At 43.0% G+C, this 12,686-nt stretch overlaps 1 protein-coding gene across 1 annotated transcript; it reads right to left on the reverse strand.

The window, feature by feature from the left end:
- Positions 1 to 757: 757 nt before the first annotated feature.
- Positions 758 to 11,778, reverse strand: ppp2cab (protein phosphatase 2 catalytic subunit alpha b). Its single transcript, XM_053441814.1, has 7 exons — positions 11,486 to 11,778; positions 3,364 to 3,573; positions 3,076 to 3,249; positions 2,803 to 2,892; positions 2,358 to 2,519; positions 2,044 to 2,162; positions 758 to 1,558 (listed from the first exon to the last, which is right to left on the reverse strand). The coding sequence occupies exons 1-7, from the start codon at positions 11,585 to 11,587 to the stop codon at positions 1,486 to 1,488; spliced, it is 930 nt and encodes a 309-aa protein (XP_053297789.1). The 5' UTR covers positions 11,588 to 11,778; the 3' UTR covers positions 758 to 1,485.
- Positions 11,779 to 12,686: the final 908 nt, after the last annotated feature.

The following is a 12,686-nucleotide window of genomic DNA, read 5'->3' on the forward strand; positions in this document are numbered from 1 at the left end:
TCCATGGGGTGGCGCCTTTTCCCACCTTTCTCGCTAACTCGATGGTGCTTTCTAGTGCTCCTCGAAATCGCTCTCTCCCATTTCAGACATGTTGCATCACTTTGTCCCATCACCCTAAATACACCAACATCTTTAGTGTATTTCAGCCTTCAGTTTTGTTTTATATAAGCAGCTGCAGAGGAAAATGAAAATACATTTTATGGATATAAAGAGTACATCATCTAGACCAAAATAAACCATCACACTAATCTACAGACATAAATGGACTCAGCCATAAATTTTGACTTTTGAATTCTCATTTAATTTTTTTCTGGTTCTTTTAAAAGTAACTGTTTCAAGAGCGAGAATTATGTCGTTTTAATCAAGTGGATCAAAAACACAATTCATTTAGGGGATTAAAGTGTCATCCCACATTAATGCAAAACACAAACTGGTAATAGATGTTGGGAGTACTTTGTGTGGGACATAAGAATGTAACTTTTCTAAAATAGATGAAGGATTCACAGGTATCTAGGTGTGAGACAGTGCGGTCACAAAAACAGTTAGACCATGTCGACCTTCAGTGTTCAAATCTGTCCTCAACAGACATCCTGAACTAATTCCTGCGATGCTGCACAGGCGCCTGACCTCCTCACTGGCTGGTGATCTGGCTGACTTCCATTTGGTTTCATTCTAAATGAATTACAGGTCATAGGGACAGAACTCCAGTCATCCAGAGCAGCATTTCAGCAACGGAAAAAAAAGAAACAACAGCTCATTCACATCAAGGAATCACCTTCGTCTTTATTATTCAAATGGTTTGGTTATTACAGACTCTATATTTGAGATGATGTGGATGGACACTCCATCATCTGTCAATCATATACACCAAGCTAGGTAACTGCATAAGAAGGATTTTGGTTCAAAGTTTCCCAGGACGAAGGAAACCTTGTGTAAAACTTGCCTGATGGGGGCTTTATTTGTAATAAAAATCAAAAAAACAAAAAACCATCCGTAGTGTGAAATCTTTTCTTTTGACATATGATACATTTCTTTGAATTTACAAAAGTGCAAACAGATCACGTTCAGATCTCCTGAATATAAGAAGCCATGGCATGTGGGATTTCAAACAGCCGCTTTTGAAAGAGCATGTTTTTTTGTCTTGGACCTTTGTGCCTTCAGTCAGCTACACGGGTAAAGGATCAAGAAATCAAACATCACTGCTTTTACATAGAGGGAGAGATTTTTTTTGTCTTCTTTTTTCAATACAAGTCCTCAGCAATGAATATTGTAATGATTATGGCACACACCTTTTGGTCCATCCATATACACAGACAATATTTTTCGCTAAATACTTAAATAGGTCTTTGTGTGGATATACGATGTGCACTGCTGTGTAGCCCGCCCACAGTTCCCCCCCCCCCCTCCCCTTCCTCGTTCATGTTGATATCAGTTGAAGGTCATAAGTCATGGCAATACTGGACTTGACTGTACAAGGGTCGGAGTTTACAGGAAGTAATCTGGCGTGCGGCGAGTGACATGAGGCTCCCCTCTGCGAGGCGCAGGATCAAACTGCAAGCTGGTAAGAAGAGGGAATGAAAGAAGAAAAAAAACATAAGATTGGCTGAACAATTATTTTCAGGTAACTCAATTTAAGCATAAAACATAAGCTCTGACATCCATATTCTGCACAGGATTAATCTTTTACACCAAAATCAATGATAATGTGCATTTTTTGTAAACACATGGTTAAACCTGCTAAAAAGGTTTCATGTTTGACGTCACTAACACATCGAAACCTGAGAAGCTGTCAATTCCCTCTCTTGCCAAATTAGCTTGTTCAGCCGGGTGTCACATTCTACGGTAGTCATATAATCCGGGTGGTAATGCCAATTGAACCAATTCCCATTGTACACAAAAGCCAGATGTTAATGGATGTTCTTGGTTTTTTAACCCAGTGGAAAAAAAGGGGTTTGAATTGAGCAAAGTCTTTCGCAAGAGTCGTGCTTCAACAAGCGCACAGACTTACATGCACCAACTCCAGTTTTCTTTAAATATACTTACAATGAGTATTTGAGAGTGTCGTCTAGTTCCATGATAGCTGCCTGGTTGCCACAGCGGTAGCAGTAGTTGGGAGCACTAAATATTGTCACCACGTTCCTCTCATGGCACCAGTTGTAACCCTGGGGGAAGCAGATGCATTATTCACTCGAGATTTGTATGAAGCCATGCAACAATGCAAATCCAAACTGCACAGCAAGCTATTAAAATCAGCAGAGCCGGTGGTGTAACTGTACATGCTTTTGTTTTGATGTGGTAGTTTGAGAAATCTATAAGCTGTAGCAGCCACTTGATTGAGTGATTATTCAGACATATACCTCCATAACCAGCTGGTGGGCACGGGACACAAGCGTGAGGCGGTTGGCGTGGTTGAAGGTCTCAGAAATGTCCTGACCGAAAGTGTAGCCAGCTCCTCGAGGAGAGATGCCCCAGCCACCACGGTCGTCGGGATCCGACCAGAGCAGGTCACACATGGGACCCTGTGGAGGACAAAGAAGAGGAGGATGTTAGCATGGACACACGGCCCTGTTTTTAATTACCTGAACAGCCACCATCAGGTTTTACCTGCTGTGCCAATATATTGAATTATTAAGAAATTAGAACTGTCCATGATCAAGTTGCTTTAACTCTGACAAACATTTGCTGATGACAGAATCCTGTTTAATACTTTTTTCTATTGTACATCATTCTGATGATCCCAACTCTGAAGCTTAAAAAACCTTGTGTTTGAAGAGTTCAGACACTCTGAAGAATCGTTTTTACCTCATGTGGCACTTCCTGTAAACGATCCAGTGCTCTAATGTGATCCAATGTATCTATGGACGGTGACAGGCCTCCATGAAGGCAGAAAATCTGGAAGGACAAGAAGAAACTTTGAGTACCTCACAACGACCGTCAGCCTCTGAATCCATCAAACATTGTTTCCAACAAACCAAAATGTCTTAAATATTTAATTCCTCAGAGCAACATATCTCCTGTCCAGTCGCTGCACTGTCCATATTCATAGCTGTGAAATCAACCCACGAGTATTCTCACCTGAGAGTCTACCAAGGCAGTGAGGGGGAGGTAATCGAACAGGTCTGTGAAGTACTTCCACACGTTGGCGTTACCATATTTCCTTAGGCACTCGTCATAGAAGCCGTATACTTGTGTGATCTGTCTGCTCTCGTGGTTCCCTCGGAGGATTGTGATGCGCTCCTGGAAGCGTACCTGAAACACGACCAGAGATGCATGTTAATATATATTTTCTTCTACTTTAAATCCATAACAAGTTTCCGTTTTTAAACAAGTAAAAGTGGGAGGACTTTTTAAATTTTGACTCACCTTAAGTGATACTAGTAAAGAGACGGTTTCTACAGAGTAGTAACCTCTGTCCACATAGTCTCCCATAAACAAATAGTTTGTGTCTGGAGATTTCCCTCCAATCTTGAACAGCTCCATCAGGTCATGGAACTGGCCGTGCACGTCCCCGCACACAGTCACCGGACATCTCACCTCCTGGACATTTGACTCTTTGGTCAGGATCTCTTTTGCCTGAAGAAAAAAAAATAAACATACACAAATATATAACTGTTTCATGGATTTGAAAAGGGAGAAGTGAAGAGCATACAAACAAAACAAGGGGTGCTTTAAACATCCCCAAATCAATACGTTGCATTATATAAAACATGCCTTACATAATAGCGTACATCACGCATTAAGTAATCATGTTATAAATAACCTGACATTTCGCTTTCCACAATTTATGCAATGTGTGCTGCCTTACAGTGCTCTGCTCATTCGGATGCAGGAGGATCCATGTGATCGTGCTGCCTAATCACATGCTCTACACACTGTTATTTTCTATCTCATTCTTTGTTCTCATCTTTATTTCAGGAATGGACAATTTCCTGCCTGTCTTCTCAACACAGTTTCCACATCAGCTTCCAGGGGAGGGGGGGGGGGGGGGGGGGGTCTGCATTAAGATGCTACACATTGATTACAACACAACCCCCAACATACCCACCATAATCTCTCCAAGGAAATACACCCCTACCTTCTATCTATGTGTGTGTGTGTCTGTCTAGTTTCCTGTGGGCCTGCCTTGCAGCACTTGGAAAGGCAGCTCTGGTTGCACTGCAACATTTCCTAAAATCAATTAAAGGGATGCTCCAAAAAGCACAGGAGGGAGTGGAGGGCGGTTGCTGGTGTTTTTGGATGAAACACTCAGCTCAGTCTGATTATTGCTTTAAGAGGACTCAGCTACAGCTCGGAGGGCGGTGGCAGCCACTACACCAAACAGTACATCTAAATTAAGAAGTGTATGACTCAGAATGTGGCCTACAGCGGAGCGGTGCTTTTACAGAAAACACTCCGTTACTGTTGTAAGCAGCTGCACACTGATGAAACACTGAATATGTAGACGGTTTTGTAAGTAGATGGTGATAAAGTTTATATCAACAATCAGTCAAATGCCAGAGAAGGACATTGCTCAATGGCCTGAAAACCGAGGACAAGGTTCATTTTGCTAAGTATCGTACTAATGTGGACAGTCTGCTTGTGATCTATTTTCTCTGCTAATGCTCCATAGTCATCCTATCTGTTTGGTGTCATTTCTACTTTGTTAAGTACTTTGTAACTTTGTTAAATAAAGAGCAATATTATTATTTATATATACATTTTTATCATTAATGTTTTACACATGGATTTTTTACTGCATGATAGAATTTCCTTAAGTGTGAAAAGTGAACTCATGGCCTCTTTAAAAAGGGAGAGCCAAAGCTTGGAAAGTAATTTTCAATGGTTGTTTCTCAATTCTTTCCCGTAATGAACCAAAAATATCCAAAAGCTTTCCTAATACTAAATATACTAAATCTGGCGTCCCAGAACAAGACCTATTCCTGGAATCAGTGGAGTTTGGCAGCCTGGTCTGACTCAGGGGGTCGGTCAGCTGGATGAGCTCTTTTAAGAAGCTTGGGAGCAATCGGAGCTAAGACGGAAAGAGAGACAGAGTGAGAGAGAGAGAGTGAGACAGTGCGAGAGAGTGAGAGAGAGACTTGCTCTGAGTTGAATGACCAGCAGAGATGTCTGATGTGATCAGCTGCACATCCGACATGACGAGGGAGGGAGGTGGTCAAGAGACACGCCAGCTTTTTAATACTGAAGCAATTTTCAACTGTTACTGGTGTGTGGTTATCGAGATCAATCACAAATAGCCATGGTTGTTGGGTCTTTTGTGTTTCATACAAATGCAGATTTTGTTGTGGGGCAAGTACGTGCCTGCAGCCAGTAATATTGTTGGAAAATGTTGAGCTCCTGCCATCGTTCAACATCGACTCCTTTAAAAAGCAAATGACCAAGTGCCAAAGTCCACAGCTGATGGGACAGAGACACAGAGCCAGCGTGACCAGCACAGGACTGCAGCACTGCTGACCTATATAACACAGAGATACACACACACACACCCTCCCACCCACCCTCCATGTGCCCTTACTAACATGTGACAGGAGGCCTTTCATTGACTGCCCCTGGGTAACAGATTGACCAGGGATTCAAACCTTAAAGCATCGGAGTTGCTTAACCACAGAGAATACTCTACACTAGGGATGGGCATAATTAATCGACGATCGATTAATTGATCATTAAGAATTTCCTCGATGAAAAAATTATTTCATCGAGGAATTCGCTAATTACACATTTGACCACGGGGGGCAGTGTTTGAAAAAAACACCACAATTCTACTCAGTTACCTGCGACTGGCTGCGAGTTACCGTGTAGTTCCATTTCCAAAGTAAACATGAAGAGGTCACGGCGAAGTGTTGCATGGGACCATTTTGAGTTAAAAAATGACTTGGTTCACTGCCAACACTGCAAAGCTATCCCAGAGGCTGGGGGAGACAAGGAGCCTGTGTTGTCTGACACGGACGAGGGGAGCGCAAACACCGGAGCAGCGGCCAGGCTAGCCAAGTTAGCACGGAGCTACCTGTGTATCACGGCGACGTCAGTCCCCTCAGAGCGGGTTTTTTGGCGGCTGGACTGACGGTCACCAGGCTGCGTTCGCGTCTGACCCCAGAGCAGTTTAACATGCTCATCTGTCTCAACACAAATCCGTAGGCTGGTGCTGAAGTTGTATGTGAGTTACTGGTTATTTTTATGAAGCTTTCTCGACTCAGTACCTTGTTTGATAGTTTTGAGTTACATTTGGCAAAACCTGTCAGACCTCAATGAGGAAACACGCTTTTTTTCCCCACTGCATTTTAATGTAGCTTATAAATAGTGAATTTTTTAACTTGAAAATATTAATGATTAATCGAAAATTCGTCATTAACTCTCCCGACGATCGACGAAGACAATTTAATCGAACGCCCATCCCTACTCTACACACTTTTGAACTGGGTAAGCAATGTGCTTCATCGAGACTATCTTTAATGAACATTTAGGGTGGTTAAAGACCAGTCGAGCTGCTGCATTCTGAATGAGCTGCAGAGGTTGGATAGCACTAGCAGGTACACCAGCCAAGCGTGAGATGACCAGAGCCTGGACCAGAGCCTGCTTCCCCTTCTCAGCGAGAGGGTTGGTGGGTGGGTGTGGGGGGGGGGGGGGGGGATTCTCCGGATGTTGTGCATCATGTATCTACAGGAACAGGTTGTTGCAGTAATGTTGGTGATAAGGGAGAGTTGACTGTCGAGTGACACACCCAGGTTCCAAGTTCACTCTGAAAATATTACAGAACACTAAAGGAATTAGACCATTGGAATCTGATTCTGACGCCAGACATCCTTCATATCTCAAACTGTGATTCAATAATGACAACATCAACACTGTGTGAAAGAGACGGTTATTCACAGGGCGGCAGGTCACACCTCATACAGTGGATGGCAGGGCCGCAGTGAATGAAAAAGATGACGTGAATGGTATGTAAGCACCTCACCCAAACTACTGTGTGGCAATAACTCCAGAGAGGCTGCTGGGAGGGAACCTCAGTCCAGATTCTAACTATTATGCATAAGACATGAGATGACGAACTGCTTTGTTGAGTGCTGAGAACTCAAGTCAGCATTTTCTTGGCTGCCACAATATAATCCCATTAAAGTGAGTTAATTGCAGCCAAAGGTTCTCCTAGAAGCGAATTACCCTCAACAACCAGGCAAAACTACAACCACAGAAGATTATCACAGTCGTCATGTTTATGGAGGTTAAAGATTATGCATCTTCCTGACAACAGCATAGCAATCGGTGTGGAAATTAGATATACAAGCAGCTAAACGATGGCAGACTGAGTGTGTTGTCCGCTTTTCTGCTACCAGTTTGGGATTTTTGCAGAGACAACAACCTTATGAGCAACACATATTTTTAGGGGTTTCTTTTTCTGTGTTTTGTATTCAATGAACGGAGACTGTTAAGAAAAAATATGATTTCCACAACTGATTTTCTATTTCATGTTTTGCCTCTTGCATGCTCTACCCAAGTTCAGCCTCTTGCCTAAAAGTTGTTGTTGTCCTGACCTGGACAATCTCCAGCTGCGTTCTTCAAATGTGAAACGGGCAAACTCTCATCATATTGACAAACATCACTTATGCAACAAACCATCATTTAAATCTAGGTCTTTAAGTCTTTTTTACTAATTTTGTTCTGAGTAAAATTGTGTTTGCTGTCCTGTCGAGCTGCATCAGACAAAGGTCATCACAGGACTTCAGCTTCATGAAGTGGGCCAACTGACGCCACGTAACCAAATTGTTACGTCATTCAGACACATTTCCGTTGATGTCAGATGACATTGGTTTGAGGATGAACTCAGATGAATTCACAATTTCATTAGCTGTTGTAGCCTGACATTTTTATTTTTATGTCAATTTCTGTCAATTATAAGCCCTTTGTGTCAAGCATTTTGTGATCTCCACTTGATTCACAAAACACAAGAGAAATGAATTAGATCTCATCCAATTGGTTAGTGCATGGTGCATGAAATGAGCAAAGATAAAACGTCTGAATTGTTATGCAACTATAAAAAGATTTATATTTGAAAGAACGAGTCACGAAAGGATGAAGGACATGTGATGAATTTCATTTGCTTGCAGACTCTCATTTCAAGATAATACCGATCAAGCAGATGACATCACCACTCTGTAATATTTGCAAAACAAGTCTACCATCGTGAGAGAGCAAAGCTAAACACCTGAAAAATCTGCACTGATTCCATAAATGCTCAATAAAGCTTGCAAGTCTTGTCCCCCCCGTGCTCGACAACAGACACTGCCATGTTCCGCCTTTTCTGAAATAGCTATAAAGCGACAATGAAAAGACTGAGGACAGATTGCACAGCAGATTTCATTCCTCCACACCCCCGTGCATCTCAAAACAGAGACAGCCGCTCTCTGAGTCACAGCGACCAGTGTTATCCTGAGTCACACACTCAGATCCCCTCAGCAGCAAAGGCTCTGATAGTGTTGGTGATGCAACACACAATCAATCATTTCCTCTGCTATTTTTACATGGGGGTGAGGATGTTGTGTAGGTACATCTTTGCTGAATATATAAAAGAAATTCACAGGGGGGTGGATGGATGCAAGGAGACAGTGGTTTGGAAGCAGCAGAGCTCTTGAGCTGTGACAGTGATACAGCCCCGGGGAGGGAGGAATCCATGTAGTTATCCCTTTTCCTCCAGACTACTTTATGGTACTTTGCTGCTTTCCTCCCTACTTTGTTAGGGAGGAAATGGTGGCGAGCGGGAGGAAAGAGGACCATCATTTGTGTAGCTTGTTGATTGTGCTCATTTATCATCCGATTTATAACGAATAACTGTTCACAGGGCCCGCAAGTCAAACTGTGTTCCTAATGATCCATCACAGATGAGAACTACGCCCACAGTTTTACTGGTTTGACTTTTTGAGCAGATGCCGCAGCACGACACCACCTCCCTTCCCCATGGAGAGGATCCACATGGGAAAAACAGGGCTGAATGATGCATTTTGAACTTCTGTAAGCGACCATCTCAGAGTCGAGCAGAAAAAAAAGGGAAACAAGCGCTGGGATAAACGAGCCACTTGATAATAGCGCACCCTTAACCTTCATTGAAAGTCACTCCAAACATGGTAGTGGGTTCTACTTTGTGTGTCCTTTTTATAGCTGCACTATAGAATGCAAAAGCTATCTGGCAAATGTCCGGGTTTAACTTAACTGTTGACTGAATTTAAGAAAAACTAGAAAATATAGCAGCAGCATTAGACCATGACAGTATGTAGTTCACTTTGATTTAGCGGTTTAGGAATTTGTAGAAAACTGAAGCCACAGGATAAATTGATTTGGTTTTAATAAAGTGTCGCAAAAGATGCATAGATAAAAATCTAGAGAGCAGTGCAGCATTTTGGTGACGATAAAATGTTTTAGAGCTAAATGTCGGTCAAGTCCAGACATCTAGGAATGGAAATCAGCAGGAGGTCTGCACATAAGGGATATTAAAGAAAGACTTTGGCTAAGCTCCGGCTCAGACCAGAGAGGCCTTGAGAATCAGCTGTTCAGCCAAATTAGGAAACAGAGCAAGAATCTTATGGTTAAATAGAAGACGGCATGTTTTATAATAAGTTAAACAGTTGCATAACAAAGATCCACCATCAAAACAACAATGACCTGAACACAACTCTGTGATAACACACAAATGAAAGCGTCACAGGGAAAGTATAGGAATCAAATAAATTAAATGGCCGTTAGTTGGTCAACTTTATTTCTTGTCTTAAAGTTATGGGACCTGTCAAACCTCTGAAACATGGAGGTAAACCAGACATGAGGACACCGGTTTAACAAGGGGATAAAGGTGAGGTTTGACACTCATATAGACCAATTAAGTCACGTAGAGGTTTTTTTTTTTAATCACCACTTTACTGCCTCATGAATGAGTTAGCATCACTTCTTATTGGCTCCACAGGTAAATCAGAAGCTAGATGGGGGCGCAGGGGTCAGGGGACAATTTGAACGTTCCTGACGACCTGTGAGAAGCTCAAAACAAACCTTGGACTGTACACAAGTGGAAGATGCCTCTCCACTTCCTGTAACACAGAAATGAAGCACACAGCCAGCCACTGGAGACACTGTGGCTTCACTTTAGAGGAGCTCTCGTGTCGTCCATCTTTCGATAGAGACTATCAGGCCAAATGTACACAACACCTTTGATTAAATGGAAAGTTAATGTCTACAGACCTTAAGTGGCTTCACACTACATAGGGTCATAACCCTTTAGGTTTAGAGACACCAAACTTTGCTTCTAGACCACCCACTAACAATTCTTCAACCAAAACCACGATCCAGAGGTCCACGGTTTTGGTTTGGAATATGTGAAGATGGAACTGTTACACGTCTCACTGCCCAACCCCAAATCACAGCAGAGGGTGCAGCCTGTTGTGTGTGTGTGTGGGTCCAATCACACACCAATCCAAACAAAACCCTGCGTAAACTGAACCAACGCACAGTGGTGAACAGTAGCTTCAGAGCAACGAGCGTGGTCATCAGACAGGATCGTCCATTTTACCTTTAACAAAAGTGCATTGTAAAGTCTGCTTGTTGTCGGGAGCAGACGCCTCGTCCCTAGAGTCAGGAGGAAATCATCTGATGGATTGTTCATCCCCTTTGGAGATGTCCCTGGAGCTGTCGGACAGCTTATGACCTACTTGATCATCGGTGCCCTGAGCATCTTTTATAAAGGGATCGCTGGTGTTATTGAAGCAACATGGACGCTTCTCTGTCTGTTTACCTTCCCGAGTTGTTGGGTTCATGAAGCTCTGCAGTAAAACTCAGAAGAGATTACTTTTGTTCAATGTTTTTTTTTTGTGTTTGAACTGTATTGAACTGAGCTGTGTTGGGATTGAGGGCAGGGACTGGGCCAGACTTTGTCAATATACAGATTGAACTCTGGACTTTGAGACTGTGGGACAGGGACTCACACACAAACAGACACACACATAAAGGTTTCATATTCGTTGGTGAAGACATAATAACGAGGTATGAACAGAACCGTGGCTTTAAAACCGGGGCCCCGAACCGAACCGTGGATTTGGAGTATCCTAACCACCCCTCTAGCCTTTATCTTTAAATACCAGATAGCTACCAACCCTCAGTAAACGTGAAGCATGATAAACAGTACGAACTAAAGCGGCCACACGAAGTTTTACCGCCATACGCAGCCACAGGTCACAGTGACGGGGCTGGAAATGAGGGGTGGAATTCGCAGTATGGCTTAACCGTTCACCGCCGGTTCCACCTTCACTGACCCCACGTACTGAGCCTGAGGTTCGGCTTCTAGACTCTTCTACCGGGCCACAGCTCAGATTAGCTTTAAAGGCGGAGGTTAACGGCTCGTCAAAAAGATACCGCGCAGTGAAACGAACACTCCGGACGCCATTTTAAGAAAGTGTGCGAGCTGGCGGCGAGGAGGAGGAACGTGTGTTTGAACGTGTTTGTTTGAATAGTTTCTCACCTTTTCACACAGGGACTTCACTTGTCCCTCCGACAGCTGCTTGCACTCGTTGAGCTGCTCGATCCACTGGTCCAGCTCCTTCGTGAACGCCTTTTCCTCCATGTCCGCCGGTGTGTGTGCGAGAGTGCGTTTCTCTGCCGCTGCACTTGTTTCAGGAGTCTGGCTCCGCTCGGAGGTTTCTCGCCCGTGTTTCGGAGCTCGCAGGGCGGGCTCAGACGCACGGTGCTGGTCGTTGTCTGGTCAGGAGACGCATGGAGCTTGGGCTGCCGGGACGCGGGGATTTGACTGAGCTGGAACCGGGCAGAGGGAGGGAGACGTCAGGCTGAGATCCGCCCTGAAGTGAGTCAGTGTTGAGGCACCGAGCGAGACTGCACTGCTCCTCCGGGTGGGACCTTCAGTATAAAAGCACGTCAGCTGCACAACTACCATTTATTGAGCCATACAAAGCCCCAAAGCTGATCATCAACCCTCCATGCAGGAAATATAACATTATCGCCTTATTATTCATTTCAGGAAATAACATTTGTTTTTATCAATTGCTTGGCAATTAAACAATATCACTTTTCATCTCTATTAACAACAAAAGTACAATGTCTATCATGTGAGGATTACTGTTTTACATAAATTTTCAAATGTGTTCATTCTGTCTCTTAAAGCTGATTATTCATTAAATCAACCTTTAACCCAGAAAATAACACCTGAAAAATCACCCTGCATTTTGATATAATTAAATTACATTAAATCAAATTAAATTAAATTAAATTAAATTAAATTAAATTAAATTAAATTAAATTAAATTAAATTAAGATAAATTAAAAAATTCATAATAATAATAATAATAAAAAAAAAAAATTTAAAAAACTGGCACGCACATCCTGCGCAGAAGCCCATTGCGCACATCCTGCGCAGAAGCCCACTGCGCACTTCCTGCGCAGAAGCCCATTGCGCACATCCTGCAGAACCTCACTGTGCACATCCTGTGCAGAAGCCCATTGCGCACATCCTGCACAGAAGCCCAGCCCATTGCGCACATCCTCTCTTTTTATATTTAATTAATTTACATAGTGTAAGATATTTTGCAATTAATAGGAGGAATCCTGCCAATTTTAAGAGTTCATTAAATTGCTATCTTGAAAGAGGGAAATACTGGGATTTGAACCCGGGCCGGCCCTGCAACAGGTGTTCTCTCAGCTTTTCTATC

This window comes from Pleuronectes platessa, chromosome 15 (assembly GCF_947347685.1).
Source record: "Pleuronectes platessa chromosome 15, fPlePla1.1, whole genome shotgun sequence".
Classification (NCBI taxonomy): Eukaryota; Metazoa; Chordata; class Actinopteri; order Pleuronectiformes; family Pleuronectidae; genus Pleuronectes; species Pleuronectes platessa.

Excerpts from the sequence above, each read along its gene's own strand:
- ppp2cab (XM_053441814.1), bottom strand. The coding sequence starts at position 11,587 with ATGGAGGAAAAGGCGTTCACGAAGGAGCTGGACCAGTGGATCGAGCAG. Across the intron at positions 3,250-3,363 it reads CTTTACTAGTATCACTTAAG|GTACGCTTCCAGGAGCGCAT; the intron begins GTGAGTCAAAAT and ends GTCGTGTTTCAG. Across the intron at positions 2,520-2,802 it reads TACAGGAAGTGCCACATGAG|GGTCCCATGTGTGACCTGCT; the intron begins GTAAAAACGATT and ends TGTCCTCCACAG.